This window comes from Rhinoraja longicauda, chromosome 32, assembly GCF_053455715.1.
Source record: "Rhinoraja longicauda isolate Sanriku21f chromosome 32, sRhiLon1.1, whole genome shotgun sequence".
In the NCBI taxonomy this organism is placed as follows: Eukaryota; Metazoa; Chordata; class Chondrichthyes; order Rajiformes; family Arhynchobatidae; genus Rhinoraja; species Rhinoraja longicauda.
In genome coordinates, this window is record NC_135984.1 from 7,396,310 (window position 1) to 7,412,445 (window position 16,136).

General features: G+C 42.7%; 1 protein-coding gene across 10 annotated transcripts in view; it reads left to right on the top strand.

The window, feature by feature from the left end:
- ncam1a (neural cell adhesion molecule 1a) overlaps window positions 1–16,136 on the top strand; it is a 372,742-nt gene that overhangs the window by 317,371 nt on the left and 39,235 nt on the right. For 9 of the 10 annotated variants that reach the window (XM_078426956.1, XM_078426961.1, XM_078426957.1 and 6 more), the window contains 2 exons: window positions 4,226–4,350; window positions 11,213–11,393. The exons of the other annotated variant lie outside the window; for it this stretch is intronic. In XM_078426956.1, the coding sequence (XP_078283082.1) occupies window positions 4,226–4,350; window positions 11,213–11,393 (306 nt within the window). The remainder of the gene's footprint in view (window positions 1–4,225; window positions 4,351–11,212; window positions 11,394–16,136) is intronic. 10 annotated transcript variants of the gene reach the window in all.

The window sequence follows — 16,136 nt, forward strand, 5'->3', positions numbered from 1 at the left end:
TACATATATATATATATATATAATTGACTTTGGTAAATAGATTTTACATGTAACCTTAGGTGTTCAAAAGTAAAAGTAATCTGCTTTAAATATATATATAATAAATTGGATTTTTATAATTAACTTTATAATTAATTAGCAGATTAATTCTTCTATTTATTTGTGTGTGTGTGTGCCTATGTATATATATCACATATATATATATATATATATGTAAATATATATACAAATATATATATAATATAATATATATGTATAATTGTTTTTCATTAAAAAATCTGGCTGCCTGTATCAGCCAACCATAGTATTTTAAGGTTATATCAATTTAGATTTAGGGATGTTATGCCCCTATAAAATAGTACATTAAAAGTTAAATCTTCCGAGATGAAATGGGTTTAGTCTGGGTCATATTCTGTGACAGGGAGGAGAAAATCAATCAATGGATGAAGATGAATCTTCTGTCCTGCAGACTGCTTTGTGTTTGCACAAAGATGGACATTTTAATCTTCTTGTCATTTCAAGCAAATTGTTGATCCAGTGTTACTTGTATTTACACAAGCGCTGTGTGCTGGTGCTGAGAATACAGGTTTAAAATATATGTGATCCCTTAATATTACTAACATCTGGCTTAAGCTGTACAAACACTTCGGAGAGCAAAGGGACTTTTGTTTTTCCTTTTCTCCATAGTGCTTCCCTGCATTAAAAAAAAAGAAGAATATTAAATTTGTCTTTGCAAATTCCCTGCGAGTCGGCCACTTTGTTGGAGATTTGCTGCGATTTGTTACCGAGTCCCCCGGTTTTGAAGAGGGAAGCACTTGTTAGTGCAGACTGCGGACTAACACCTGTACCTCACAGCATCACTGCATGTCTGCAAGTAGTCTTATCCCTCCTCTTGAAGCCTGTCGGGCGACATCTAGAGTTTACGAGGCTGAGGCCTGAACCCCACCCCCACCTCTGCATGCCTTTTGCGTAGTGGGTGCAGACGACGTTTGCTGCGTGCATCAGCTGTGCGTTTGTTTATATTACTTTTGCATTGATTTGGTTGCAATTGAACAGACTCCTTTCAGCAAGCAACAAGCGACATTTTTTTTTCCATTTAGGCATCGTCTCTGAAGTGTCCATTACCATTTACACTCGATGCGCTTGACCCAGGGTGGCGGGGGAGGGTGTCTTAATATTTGGGGATGTTGCTTTGGGCCCAAATTCCATGCAGCTCCCTCGATGAAATTGGCCAAGAGTCCGGGGAAAATATCCCCGTTGACAAATCCTAGTGAACCAACATTCCTGCAGCTTTGGTCAACCCAAACTCGCTCCCTTGCTGGAGAATTTGTCCGGTACCCTCAGCAGAACGCAAAGCAAAGATTATCGGCTAAGGGTTTCTGTGTCAAGTCATTAATCAACGTGAAAAAGCACCAAGTGTAAATGGGACCATTACATGCATGCTAACTGAATCTTTCTCTTCATCTAGAACCAGAAACTCATGTAGTTCCATATTTCTAGACAACATGACGTTCCACAATGCTGCATGACTGAGCATGATTTGTGCTGGGGTTTTCTTCCTTCCTTAACCTATTTATTTTGCCCAGAAGAGGAGTAAAGCAACTGTTAGCGATTGAATTGTGTAGAACTGTCACGCCATCAGGAATCAGCCTTCACAAGGAGCAGCCATTTTGTTTTCTGTTTCTTCCTTTGGAACCTCACTAACCTGTTAAGTTACAGCAAAACACTTGATTTGGATTATGATGCTACTCTCTTGATAAGTTAACGAAGACTCAAATTTATGTGTTTACATGTGTGTTAGCGTTTTAAGATTAAGATAAACACAAACAGCAGAGTGAATATGTGGTGGTGACTCTTTTAGTGAATATCAGCAAAGATCATTTGCTTTTAGTGAAATTATCAGGGAATTAATGCACACATAAAGAATCAAGTTTGTTATAGACCACTCCATTCTTTTCCTGTTATACAACCAATATTTACTGGGAAAAAAATATTCTGAAGGTTCTAACTCTTTTATAAAGTCATCAGTCATAGGAGCAGAATTAGGACAATTGGCCCATCTAGTCTACTCCACCATTCTATCTATCTTTCCCTCTCAACCCCATTGTCCTCCCTTCTCCCTGAGACCTTTGACATCCTTCCTAATCAAGAACCTGTCAATCTCCGCTTTAAAATAACTTGTCCTCCTCCGCCATAGTCTCTCATCTAAAATGAGCGTTGGTGTCTCTCTAGTGCTTGGATAGAAAGGCTGCGTAGTTTGCAGAAGATACTAATGGCTTTGGGCTGGTATCGACACCCCTCTCTGGTGCACTCATTGAATCTAAATTGATACACAGCCTCCCCTTTGTTAACCACCCCATTGGCTTCTCTGTCCTCAGCCACAACGTCCTTAGGAAGAGTTAGGAAGAGGGGATGTTCAACGAGATCTGGGTGTCCTAGTGCATCAGTCACTGAAAGGAAGCATGCAGGTACAGCATGCAGTGAAGAAAGCAAATGTAATGTTAATAATACATTACATTTTACATTGTTGGCCTTCATAACAAGAGGAGTTGAGTATAGGAGCAAAGAGGTCCTTCTACAGTTGTACCGGGCCCTGGTGAGACCGCACCTGGAGTACTGTGTGCAGTTTTGGTCTCCAAATTTGAGGAAGGATATTCTTGCTATTGAGAGCGTGCAGCGTAGGTTCACTAGGTTAATTCCCGGAATGGCGGGACTGTCGTATGTTGAAAGGCTGGAGCAATTAGGCTTGTATACACTGGAATTTAGAAGGATGAGGGGGGATCTTATTGAAACATATAAGATAATTAGGGGATTGGACACATTAGAGGCAGGAAACATGTTCCCAATGTTGGGGAAGTCCAGAACAAGAGGCCACAGTTTAAGAATAAGGGGTAGGCCATTTAGAACGGAGATGTGGAAGAACTTTTTCAGTCAGAGAGTGGTGAAGGTGTGGAATTCTCTGCCTCAGAAGGCAGTGGAGGCCAGTTCGTTGGATGCTTTCAAGAGAGAGCTGGATAGAGCTCTTAAGGATAGCGGAGTGAGGGGGTATGGGGAGAAGGCAGGAACGGGGTACTGATTGAGAGTGATCAGCCATGATCGCATTGAATGGCGGTGCTGGCTCGAAGGGCTGAATGGCCTACTCCTGCACCTATCGTCTATTGTCTATTGTCCTGAACTCCACACCAACCTCTCTGCTTTCAGAATTCCAACTAAAACTCACCTGGCAAGGTTAGCGTCTCTCACATGTGTGCTTTATCTGCCCCGTTGGACCAAGTTACTCAACAAAACTCTCCTAAGAACAAGGACCAGGATTAGGCAAGACGTCTGCATGGTTGTCCCACGATCTACTGATCAGTTCAGGCTGGTTTCAGGCGTGATGATAAAAGTTTATGCTTTCTGCATAGATAGTTTCGTTTAATTTAGGGATAAAGCCCAGAAACAGGTCCTTCAGCCCACCGGGTCCGCGCTGACCAGCGATCCCTGCACACTAACACTATCCCATACACACTAGGGACAATTTACAATTATACCCTGCCAGTTAACCTGCAGAACTGTACGTCTTTGGAATGTGGGAGGAAACTGGAGCACCCGGAGAAAACCTACGCGGTCACGGGGACCCGTAGTCAGAATCTAACCTGGGTCCCTGGCGCTGTAAGGCAGCAGCTCCACCCCTGCGCCACTGTGCAGATGCTGGGCCCAGTGAGACAACCGGGGCAGGTTTGCCATCAATAACAACTAGAGTCCAGCTCCATTTCGATGGAGTTTGTCAATGCCTATTTACGTTTCCGAGAGCATCATTTACAACTGGTCTTCCTATCAGAGCCACCGCCGCAGATAACTGATCTGGTTGAGCAGAACTGCATTAAAAATGTGACTAATTTACTCATTTATCATTCTGATAAAATGCAACACAAAACCTGGAAAACCAGCAGGGGGAATTCATAAACGGCAACATAGGTTTTTTAGGTTCCTCTCTCACTACCACCAGCAGGCATTGATAACTTAGAGCTTTCTTACTACACCCTTGAAATGCAGTTCTGTTCTCAGGAAGTTATTTGAATCCTTGTGAAAATTGTTGAAACTTTTGTGTTTTTTAAAAGCCAAAAAATAGTTATCAGTCGACCGAAATCTCTTGTTGTCTTTTGAGCGGATGCAGTTTGATTATTAGATAAGGACATTTGGATTACCAGATAAGAAATGTGGTGTTACCAACATTGACTTGTAGGAGAACCAAGCCCACCCAAACTTGAAGAACATGTACTGGGAAGCGGAAATATCTACAAAGTCAACTGGATCAGGCAGGACGATGGAGGTTCCCCCATTCGACATTACCTGATCAGATACAAAGCTGTGAGTAAACCATGGTGCAGACCGAAACCTTTGATGCATGACGTTTATATGATAAATATTGTGCTTGACTGTAATGTGGAGGAAGGAACAAACCGAAGACAGGCACAAAATGCTGGAGTAACTCAGCGGGACAGGCAGCATCTCTGGAGAGAAGGAATGGGTGACATTTCGGGTCGATTCCCTAGATCAGTCTGAAGAAGGGTCTCGACCTGAAACGTCACCCATTCATTCTCTCCAGAGATGCTGCCTGACCTGCTGAATTACTCCAGCATTTTGCGTCTATCTTCAGTAGCAATTGTATTATTATGTACTGAAACACTAAACTAATTAAAACTAAGGTAACTAATAGCTGAGGAAAATGTGAACATATTTTCCATGAACATATTTTCATCAGTTTTTTGTCTGGTAGTAGTTTGGTTTAGTGTGGTATAGTGTGGAAACAGGCCCTTTGGCCCATTGTTCAGCCCACCATCTGTGTAGGTCAATCAGCGTTTTTATCACTACCTCAGAACAATAATAGTGGAAAAAAGATCCTGTTCAAGTTTGAAGTTTTGTTTTTAGAGAGACAGCATGAAAACAGGCCCTTCAGCCCACCTCACCCATGCCGACTGTCATGCCCCATCTACACTAAACCCACCTGCCTGCGTTTGGCCCATATCCCTCTAAACCTGTTTATTCACATAATGCTGGAGTAACTCAGCAGGTCAGGCAGCATCTCGGGAGAGAAGGAATGGGTGACGTTTCGGGTCGAGACCCTTCTTCAGAAACATCACCCATTCCTTCCCTCCCGAGATGCTGCCTGACCTGCTGAGTTACTCCAGCATTTTGTGAATAAATCGATTTGTACCAGCATCTGCAGTTATTTTCTTATCCCTCTAAACCTGTCCTAGCCCTATACCTGTCCAATTGTTGTGATAGTACCTGCCTCAACTATTTCCTCTGACAGCTCGTACCATACATCCAGTACCATACTATTAAATATTTCCCCCCTCACTTTAAACCTATCTCCCCTGATTCTCGATTCCCCTACTCTGGGTAAAAGACTATTTTTACTCTGGGTAATTTACCCGATCTATTAGAGTCATAGAAACACAGTGTGGAAACGGTCCCTTCGGCCCAACTTGCCCACGCTGGTCAACATGTCCCAGCTACACTAGTCCCACCTGCCCGCGTTTGGCCCATATCCCTCTAAACCTGTCCTATCCATGTACCTGTCTATTTTTTTCTTAAACGTTGCGATAGTCCCTGCCTCAACTACCTCCTCTGGCAGCTCCTTCCATACACCCACCACCCTTTGTTGTGAAAAATGTTACCCCCCAGATTCCTATTAAATCTTTTCCCCTTCACCTTAGACCTATGTCCTCTGGTCCTCAGTTCCCCTACTCTGGGCAAGAGACTCTGTGCGTCTACCCGATCTATCCCTCTCATGATTTTATTCACCTCCATAGGATCACCCCTCATCCTCCTGCCCTCTGAGAAATAGAATCCCAGCCTACTCAACCACTACCTATAGCTCAGACCCTAGAATCTAGCAAAATCCTTGTAAATCTTCTCTGCACCTTTTCCAGCTTGACAACATCTTTCCTATAACATGGTGCCTAGAACTGAACATAATACGCTAAATGCGGCCTCATTAATGTCTAATATAACTGCAACATGAGCTCCCAACTTCGATACTCAATACTCTGACTGATGAAGGCCAATGTGTCAAAAGCCTTTTTGACCCTATCTACCTGCAACACCAATTTTCAAGGAACTATGTACCCATACTCCTACATCCCTTTGGTCTACAACACTCCGCAGAGCCCTTCCATTCACTATATAGGTTCTGCCTTTGTTAGACTTCCAAAATGCAACACCTCACATTTCTGTATTAAATTCCATCAACCATTCCTCAGTCCACCTGCCCAAATGATCAAGATCCTGTTGCAATTGTTGACAACCATCCTCACTATCTACAGTACCACCCACTTTAGTGTCATCTGCAAACTTACTAATCATGCCATGTACGTTTTCATCTGAATCATTGATATAGATGATGAATAGCTAGGAGCCTAGTACTGAACCCTGAGGCACACCACTAGTCACAGCCTTCAGTCCGAAAAACAACCTTCCACCATCACCCTCTGCTTCCTTCCATGAAGCCAATTTTCTATCCATTCAGCTATCTCTCCTTGGAACCCATGCGATCTAACCTTCCACATCAGCCTACCATTCGGAACCTTGTTAGAAGGGCCTGTTTCTATGCTACATCTCTAAAGTCTAATTGAAGTTTTAAATATTTGATAAAGAGCATATTTGTGTTTCAAAGATGGAACGTGTGGTTTTGGAGCTCAGGGCGATAAGAATAACTTAGCAGTGAATGTGGAAGGGCAGTTATCAATGCTTAATGCAATGGGGGACATTGGATTGGGTCTGTTCATAAGATCACAAGGAATAGGAGTAGAATTAGGCCATTTGGCCCATCAAGTCTACTCCGCAATTCAATCATGGCTGATCTATCTCTCCCTCCTAACCCCATTCTCCTGCCTTCTCCCCATTACCCCTGACACCCGTACTAATCAAGAATCTATCTATCTCTGTCTTAAAAATATCCACTGAGCTGGCCTCCACAGCCTTCTGTGGCAAAGAATTCCACAGATTCACCACCCTCTGACTAAAGAAATTTCTCCTTGTCTCCTTCCTAAAAGAGCGTCCTTTGTCTGAAAGTACTGCAATTCCAGCTTAGAATGATGAATGGGACTCATCTCACCAACAGGCTGGGATATCTAATCAGTTTATTCCCTCCACGCAATATATCGGTGATCAATTTTAAACAAAGCACAATTTTCATTAGCAAAGCATTAAGGCAAATAAGTACTGATGAGTTCTACCGATGAACTGTACTGTGACCCCTCACAGCCTCCCTTGTTACATGTACATCCATTTTAAAAGTTCATCGTTCTGTTTCTAGTGAAAATGCACTCATTATTTTGTTACAATAACATGCTCATGTTTCTGTACTGGGCCATTAATGCACAATTTCCCACTCACCCATAAATTAACCAATATTGTTGTAAGTGAGATTTTTGAAAATCCATGTACCTCCTTGGATTCCCTAAACCAACATTTTAATTTGCACTAATCGTCAAAGTCAAAATCATTATGTTCCTTATATCATGATTCGGTTGTATTGACTCCTTCATCCTGATAGCTCATGAAACCATGAGGGGAATAGATGTGGTGAACGCACAGAGACTTTTCCCAAGGAAGGGAATCACGAACTAGAGGGCGTAGGTTTAAGGTGAGAGGGGAAAAATGTAATTGGAACCTGAGGGGCAACTTTATCACACAGAGGGCAGTGGGTATATAGAACGAGCTGCCAGAGGAAGCATTTGAGGCAGGTACACTAAAAACATTTAAAAGACATTTGGACAGTTACGTGGATTGGAAAGAGTTTTTTTTCTAGTCAGAGATTACTGAACTTTATCTGGCACTAAACATTATTCTCTTTATCCTGTACCTGTACACTGTGGACGGTTTGACTGTCAACATGTACAGTCTTTTCGCTGACTGGATAACTTGCAAAGAAAGCTTTTCACTGTGCCTCAGTGCACGTGACAATAAACTAAACTAAACTAGAGGGATATGGGCCACACATGGGGAAATGGGAGCCGTTTAGATGGGACATCTTAGCATGGACGATTTAGACCAAAAGTCCTGTATCTGTGCTCAATGACTCTAACTCATACGCGAATTGAGTGCTTCTACACTTACGCTCAAATTTGGCATTATTTGCCATGAGTTTCTTGTCAGATAACACAACTTTTGGTATCTGATGAAGTTTTATTCTCACAACGTGGAAAACATGAACAAAACTACTCGGTATCCTAGTTTAGTTCAGGTTACCAAAGGAAGAAGATATCCCGACCCGAAACGTCACCCGTCAAAGTTCTCCAGAGGTGCTGCCTGACCCGCTGAGTTACTCCAGCACTTTGAATGTTTTTGTGTAAAACAGCATCTGCAGGTCCTTGTTTCATCAAACGTCAGTAGATATCTTGTACCCAGAAGCGTCAGCTCCAAGCCAAGATGATTTGGCTGTAACTACTGAACATTCCCATGAAGATTCCCGAATCGTGGACTCATACTCTCTAACTTGTCTACTGACAAACATACTGAACCTCCAATAACATTGTTCTATACCTCTCTTCATCACCGTCTATATCTCTCATTTCCCCTTCCCCTGACACTCAGTCTGAAAAAGGGTCTTGATCCGAAACGTCACCTATTCCTTTTCTCCAGAGATGCTGTCTGACCCGCTGAGTTACTCCAGCTTTTTGTGTTTTATCTCCAATAACATTGAACTGCACATTGGATAAGGCTCTCAACTGGATGGCAGTTGTGGTACTAATTGATGGCTACCTTGAGCAAATATCCCTTGTTCGTCTCTATCCTTCACCAAACGTAGAGTTTGTTGGGGCAAGAACCAAGCTGACCGTGCAGAAAGAAGACCTCAATTCACCAAGAAACATTGCACAATTCTCCTGCTACAATATCTAAGCATTTATTAATTGCTGTATGGAGGAAGGAAATAATTCAAGCCAGTTATACGACTATAAAGTTCTGGAGAAGAAAGAGGTCCCTGGTGCTTGTTCCAACGCTCGTTAAGATGAACTCTTGCCTCTGTCGGCTAACCGACTTGTTAGTTCCTGAACTACTATCTACCTCATTGGAGACCCTTGGACTATATTTACCCAGAAACGTCAACCTCACCTGGAATTTCCTTGCTATGAGCATCTACAGCAGTTTGAGGCAGCAAATCCCAAAGATCTACAGTATTCACTGAAGAGACTTTCTCCTCTCTGTGTTCAATGAGCAATTACTTCTACTGAGAATGTCCCCAATTTTACACCTTCCACCCTGAGGATAAAGCTTTGCCGTATCTATCTGCTACTTTATTTTTATTTAGAGCCACAGTGTGGAAACAGGCCCTTTGGCCCATGGAATCTGCGCCGACCAATATTCACCCCGTACACTAATTCTATCCTGTACACTAGGGACAATTTACAGATGCAAACTAACCTACAAACCTGCATGTCTTTGGAATGTGGGAGGAAACCGGAGCACCCGGAGAAAACCGACGTGGTCACTGGGAGAGCGTTACAAACCCCGTACAGACAGCACCGGTAGTCAGGATCGAACCCGGGTCTCTGGTGCTGTAAGGCAGCAATTCTACTGTTCCGCCACCATGCTGCCATCAGGGTCCAGTATTTGGTGAAGTCACATCTTGTTCTTCTACAGTCTCCCACGTCCACAGAGCAATCCTGCTTCAGTTCCTCGCATCTCCCCAGTATCTCTTGTCCTTCACTCTAAATTTGGTTTAGTTTAGTTTCTTTAGTTTTAATTTAGAGATACAGCGCGGAAACAGGCCCACCCAGTCCGCGTCGCCCAGCGATCCCCGCACGTTAACACTATCCTACGCACACTAAGGATAATTTACATTTATTTCAAGCATATTAACCTACAAAGCTGAACATCTTTGGTGTGTGGGAAGAAACCGAAGATCTCGAAGAAAACTCACGCGGTTACGGGGAGAACATACAAACTCCGGACAGACAGCACCCGTAGTCAGGATCAAACCTAGAGTCCCTGGCGCTGTGAGGCAGCAACTCTGCCACTGCACCGTGGTTGTAACGAAATGCTTTGCGATGCTGGTGTGGAACTGAGTTGCAATTTTGGTGGATACGATTCATGGGATCATCTGGCCAGAGATCTGGCCACTGCTCAAGTTGGATCACTTCCAAAGCCACTCATAATGATTGAGATCTAAAGATTCAAATTGTTTTCAAATGGCGAATCAATGTTCAAGGCCAATCATTGTGGTTTAAATAATAGGAACAGTTTCTTCCCAGCTGTTATTAGGCAACTGAACCATCCTTCCACAACTAGAGAACAGTCCTGAACTACCACCTACCTCAGACTATCTTTGATTGGACTTTACTGGCTTTATCTTGCACTAAACATTAAGCACATTATTCCCTTTATCGTGTATCTGAACACTGTGAATGGCTCGATTGTAACCATGTATTGTCTTTCCGCTGACTGGTTAGCACGCAACAAAAGCTTTTCACTGTACCTCGGTACAGGTGACAATGAACTAAACTGCACCAATAATTATAGTTATAACCTTGGGAGTGAATACAGGGATCTTTCTTGCCCACACAAGTTCATTCAGCGTACTTTACTTTCACCAGCTGCTCTTTAAAGATGCACACGTGATCCCATTTCCTTTCATTCTAAGCTTCCTGACAGTTTTTTACAAGTGTGCATCTAATCTTCCTATGAATAACGCAGCCAGTACATTTTATTTTTTAACTCCTGTTCGCAGGTTAAAATATGTCTGAACTATCAACTTGCATTTCTGTCATTAATTAATTATAAATTTATGATCTTGCTATCAATTTTCTAAGCGGGTGGATCAGTCTACCACTTGTTCCATTCGAATCTAGACTGTGCAGCAAATGGAGGGATATGGATCACGTGCAGGCAGATGGGATTAGTTTAACTTGGTATTGTGTTCGGCATGGACTTTGTGGGCCTGTGCCTGTGCTTTACTCCTATGTTCTAGGAGAACACAGTTCAAATTTCACATTTTGAAAATGTGAAATCTCTTGCCTGGATTTATTTAATGGGGGATGTTCACCGGTGCTGTAGATTCAACTTGTATCAATGATCAGATTCTAGAAACAAGGAACTGCAGATGCTGGTTAACAAAGGAAAGGCACAGAATACCGGGGTAACTCGGCAGGTCAGGCAGCATCTATGCGGGGCGATTGTGTTCAGATTCTGTTTGCTGTCTGGTCATCCTTGGTTTCTTCCACAGAAACATCACGCTGACTGGAAGCCTGAGATGAAATTGCCATCTGACAGCGAATACGTGATTCTGAGAAACCTGGAGTGGAACTCGGAATATGAAGTCTATGTGGTGGCTGAGAATAGACAGGGCAGGTCAGATCCTGGTTCCATCTCCTTCCGAACCTCCGTGGAACCCACTGTCATTCCAGGTACGATTCAAGGCTGCTTTCAAAATATTATTTGCATCAAGTCTTGCAAAGATGCTGCATCCCCGAGTCTAGTAATGGTCGCAAAATAGTGTTCTGCAGGTGGTTTTCATTTATCTGTTTGTGAGAGAGCAATTTCATTTTTCCTCTCGGTAGGAAAATGAATACATTTGTGTTCATGTCTTTATTTAAAACATAAAATCTAAAGACTTTATTTTCAGATCACATCATGTGTGGTTGGCAGTAGAGTTTCAAAGTGCAGCCATTAACCCAACGTGGAATTTGAATCTTACTTTAAGAGAAGGCTTAATACCTGTGCAGTGAAGGAATATTGCACCATTAGTAATATTCTTCAATGCGTTGGAGAATGAACACTGGAAATATATAGCTTCAGTTCTGTAGACCCTGCGGGCACTTAACTCACATATAAATTTTGCAGGCTGCAGAGATATAGAATGATCCCGATTTAAAAAAATATCCATGACATCCAGAAAAGCGGGAAGTGAGTTTCACAAGGTTTAGGCTTAACTAACACTTGTGTGATTGAGTGCAGGAATGGATCAGGTTCCCACTGAGATGGTAGAAGGATTTTCATGGTAGCAGTCAGGAACTGAGGGAAATTTGCAGTTAGTTCTGGCAAAACAAAACCATGAGGATTTTTTTAAAAATCCAGGCACATTGCGAAGTGCGTTGATAAAAACTTAACGTACCAAATTTTTAAATCAACTCGATGTGTTCTGAAATAAATACTTAAACCAGCAAGGAAAACATTATTTTCTGCAACAAAATTGCACTCAGAGCTAATAATCAGAGTAAGTTTGCCTGTTTTTTTGCAATTTAATTGCGATAAATTTCCAGATTTAAATGTCGCAGTTTCCCCCTCATCTCACTGAGAGTAATAGGATCAATACAATATCAGCGTGATATTTAGTTAATTTTTTTAATTTATAGACACAGTGACCCTTCGGCCCACCGAGTCCGCACCGACCAGCGGTCCCAGTTGTCCAATGCAAGGCAAGTTAGAGTCATACAGCGTGAACACAGGCCCTTCAGCCCAACTTGCCCATGCCAACCAAGATGTCCCATCTACACTAGTCCCATCTGCCTGCCTTTGGTCCACTTCCAACTAAACCTGTCCTATCCATAATATCTTAAGATATATTCAACATAGCTCGTCAGGGCTAATCATTTCTGATGCAGTGCAAGGGTCTTTATTAATGCTCCTCCTTTTAATATTGTATTGCTTAAACGTTAGAAAATTACCCAAGTCAAGTCTAGATGATAGTATTCTTATAGGATACATTCTAGCCTATTCCATTTTTGAAGGAAAAATAAATTAAAACCCTTGCTTTCATAAGTCGCTAAAAATATCAATTTTAGTGTAAAACTCGATTATTGATTACAAAATAGACCTGTAAAGATTGTCATATCTTCGCACATTAATAGCTGCTGTCTCAGCACTGAGAAGTGAACATACAACAGTATATACAACCTACAACAGGAACTGACCCTTCGGCCCACAATGTCTGTGCTGAACATGACGTCAAACTAATATCATCTGTTTGCACGCAGTCCACATCCTTCCATTCCCTACGTATCCAAATGCCTTTCTAAAAGCCTCTTAAGCGCTATTTAAAAGTCTCTATCATATCATCTTGAATTACTGTACTCATTAGTGTACATGTTAATCCACTCATCACTACTGGTGATCACGGAATCAGATGACAGGATTTTCATTGACTGAATTAGACAAAAAAATAACATGATTCTTTTGGAAATCCATAGTGTGTCCAGATAATCTGAGTTCATACAAGCGTCTTATAAAAATCTAAAGTTTGCTATTTCCCACTAATTAATATTTAATGTACAAAGTGTTTCAAGAAAATGAGAGGACATTTGGAAGTAAAAGGTCACCCTTTATCGATTGTAACTTCAATTCTACTGTTGTGGAAATAATTATTTTATGAAAGTCGCCAGCAAGATAAAATGGCAAGTGTTGATGTTAGTACATAGAACTGTCAGCTGGCCTTTGGAAGCGAAGCAAGATTTCTGAGTTGAAACAATGAACTGCATGCTGGTTTACCAAAGATAGGCACAATGGTAGAGTTGCTGCCTCACAGCGCCAGAGACCCGGGTTTGATCCGGACTACGGGTGCTGTCTGTACGGAGTTTGTGCGTATGTTCTCCCTGTGAGTTTTCGGCAGATGCTCCCGTTTCCTCCCACATTCCAAAGACGTGCAGGTTTGTAGGTTAACTGGTTTCTCTAAATTATCCCTCGTGTGTGGGATAGAGCTAGTGTACATGTGATTGCTGGCTGGTGCAGACTCGGTGGGCTGGAGGCCCGTTTCCACGCTGTATCTGTAAACTAAACTAAACTAAAACGCTGGAGTAACTCAGCAGGTCAGGCAGCATTTCTGGAGAACATGTAAGGTATCATATCAGATCGGGACTCTTCAGACAAGTTCTGAGCATTTGAACAAAAAAATAACAAAGCTACATGGAAATATTTCAATTTCTAAACTTAGATACTTGCATAAACATTGTATTTCAATAGACAATAGGTGCAGGAGGAGGCCATTCGGCCCTTCGCACCAGCACCACCATTCAATGTGATCATGGCTGAACATTCTCAATCAGTACGCCGTTCCTGCCTTCTCCCCATACCCCCTAACTCCGCTATCCTTAAGAGCTCTATCTAGCTCTCTCTTGAATGCATTCAGAGAACTGGCCTCCACTGCCTTCTGAGGCAGATAATTCCACAGATTTACAACTCTCTGACTGAATTTTTTTTCCTCATCTCCGTTCTGAATGGCCTACCCCTTATTCTTAAACTGTGGCCCCTGATTCTGGACTCCCCCAACATTGGGAACATGTTTCCTGCCTCTAACGTGTCCAACCCCTTAATAATCTTATATGTTTCAATAAGATCCCCTCTCATCCTTCTAAATTCCAGTGCATACAAGCCTAGTCGCGCCAGTCTTTCAACATACGACAGTCCCACCATTCCGGGAAATAACCTAGTGAACCTACGCTGCATGCCCTCAATAGCAAGAATATCCTTCCTCAAATTTGGAGACCAAAACTGCACCCTATAGGAACATTTTAGAACCATTTAATTTTAGAATGGGGGGGAAGGAAAACGACCCTGTAGTCTACTCTGCCATTCAGTAAGATCGTGGTGCCACTTCAATATGGTTTCCTCAGTCCATCCGCAAATTTCCTGTCTCCCTTACCATCCAAAGTTATTGCTATCAGCCTAGAATACGTTTGTGAATGAGTGTAAGTGTATTGGAGGTAGTTATTCATGTCCATACGTGATAGGAGCAGAATTAGGCCATTTGGCCCATCAGGTCTACTCCGCCATTCAATCATGGCCGGTCTATCTTTCCCTCTCCTAACCCCATTCTCCTGCCTTCTCCTCATAATCCCTGACAATTATAATCATTTGCAACACGCAAAGAAAAGCAAAGTAAATCCTCCTCACCTTAGTCCCCGACGGTCTACCCCTTATTCTGACACTCCTGTCTGAGGAGTATATAGCTGTCAAAGTATAAGGTTTCTCTGCCTTCCACTTATCCTTTGAGATGTCGTCCATTTACCGCCTCGTGAGTGGGGATATTTCTGCAGCTAATTCTCATCTCAGGTTGAGATGGAATTGAAGAACTGCATCACGTAACAAGCATGCGACACGCAATGCTACACACACAGAAACAAAGCCGTACACTATCTGACCTTGGCTCGCAGGTGGGCAGCTCGTCGATACGTCAGTTCTGAGTCGGAAAAGCAGGGAAAATATAAATTCATATTCCGCTTGGGTAGCTTACAGCCCAACGGTATGCACAATGAATTCTCTCATTTCAAGTGAGACTCCCTTTTCACTCCCAATCAAATGTGATAATAAACTAAATTAAATGAAACTAAAATAAACCCACTTTCCGCTGCCTCCACTCCCCACCCCAGTGCGCACACACTTCTCCCACCACCCTCGTCACCCTCCTCCTTTCCCCATCTCCGTACACTCATCTCCTATCCCCGTCCCGTATTTATCTTTGATTCCTCCCCCTCCCCCCCAGTCACCTCCCACATATCCCTCCCTCCAGTTTTACATTTCATTCCCCCTCCTCTGCTTTCTGTACCTGACCCTTTTCACCTCCAGCCTTGGATCAGTTCCTCCCATTTACCAATCACACCTGCTCGTTTGTATCCACCCACCCAACACTTGCCAGGCTTTGCCACCCCTCCCCTCCCCTCTCTCCCCCCCCCACCCTCTTTTCTAGCTCTCTCCCCACTACTCCAATCTGTCTGAAGAAGGGTCCCGACTTAAAACAATGTTTGTCCACTCCTTCTCCACAGATACTGCCTGACCCGCTGTGTTCCTCCAGTACTTTGGGTTTTTGCTTATATGAGCTATGTTCCACTTATAAGCGAGCATCTCATGATAAGATAACAGAAGCTTCCCTGTACAGCCTGTGTAAATTGGCAAACTGTGCTCCAAGTTCATCGTCCTTTGCTAAATGATTACCAGGGCCAGAAAGAAAGCAATCATACATTCAATGTGAACTTTCAAGGAGGTAGTGGGGGCGAAAGTAGAGAGTGTGGGAAAAGATGAGAGGAGAGAGCATCCAAAGGACCCGTGCTAAATACTGAGTGGTCTCCATGGCTGTATAATTCAGTGATCTGTGATCAGTTGCCGCCGGGTCCTTTTCCAATTTGGTTTAGATTCATTATGTTGATGAAATGAGAGCA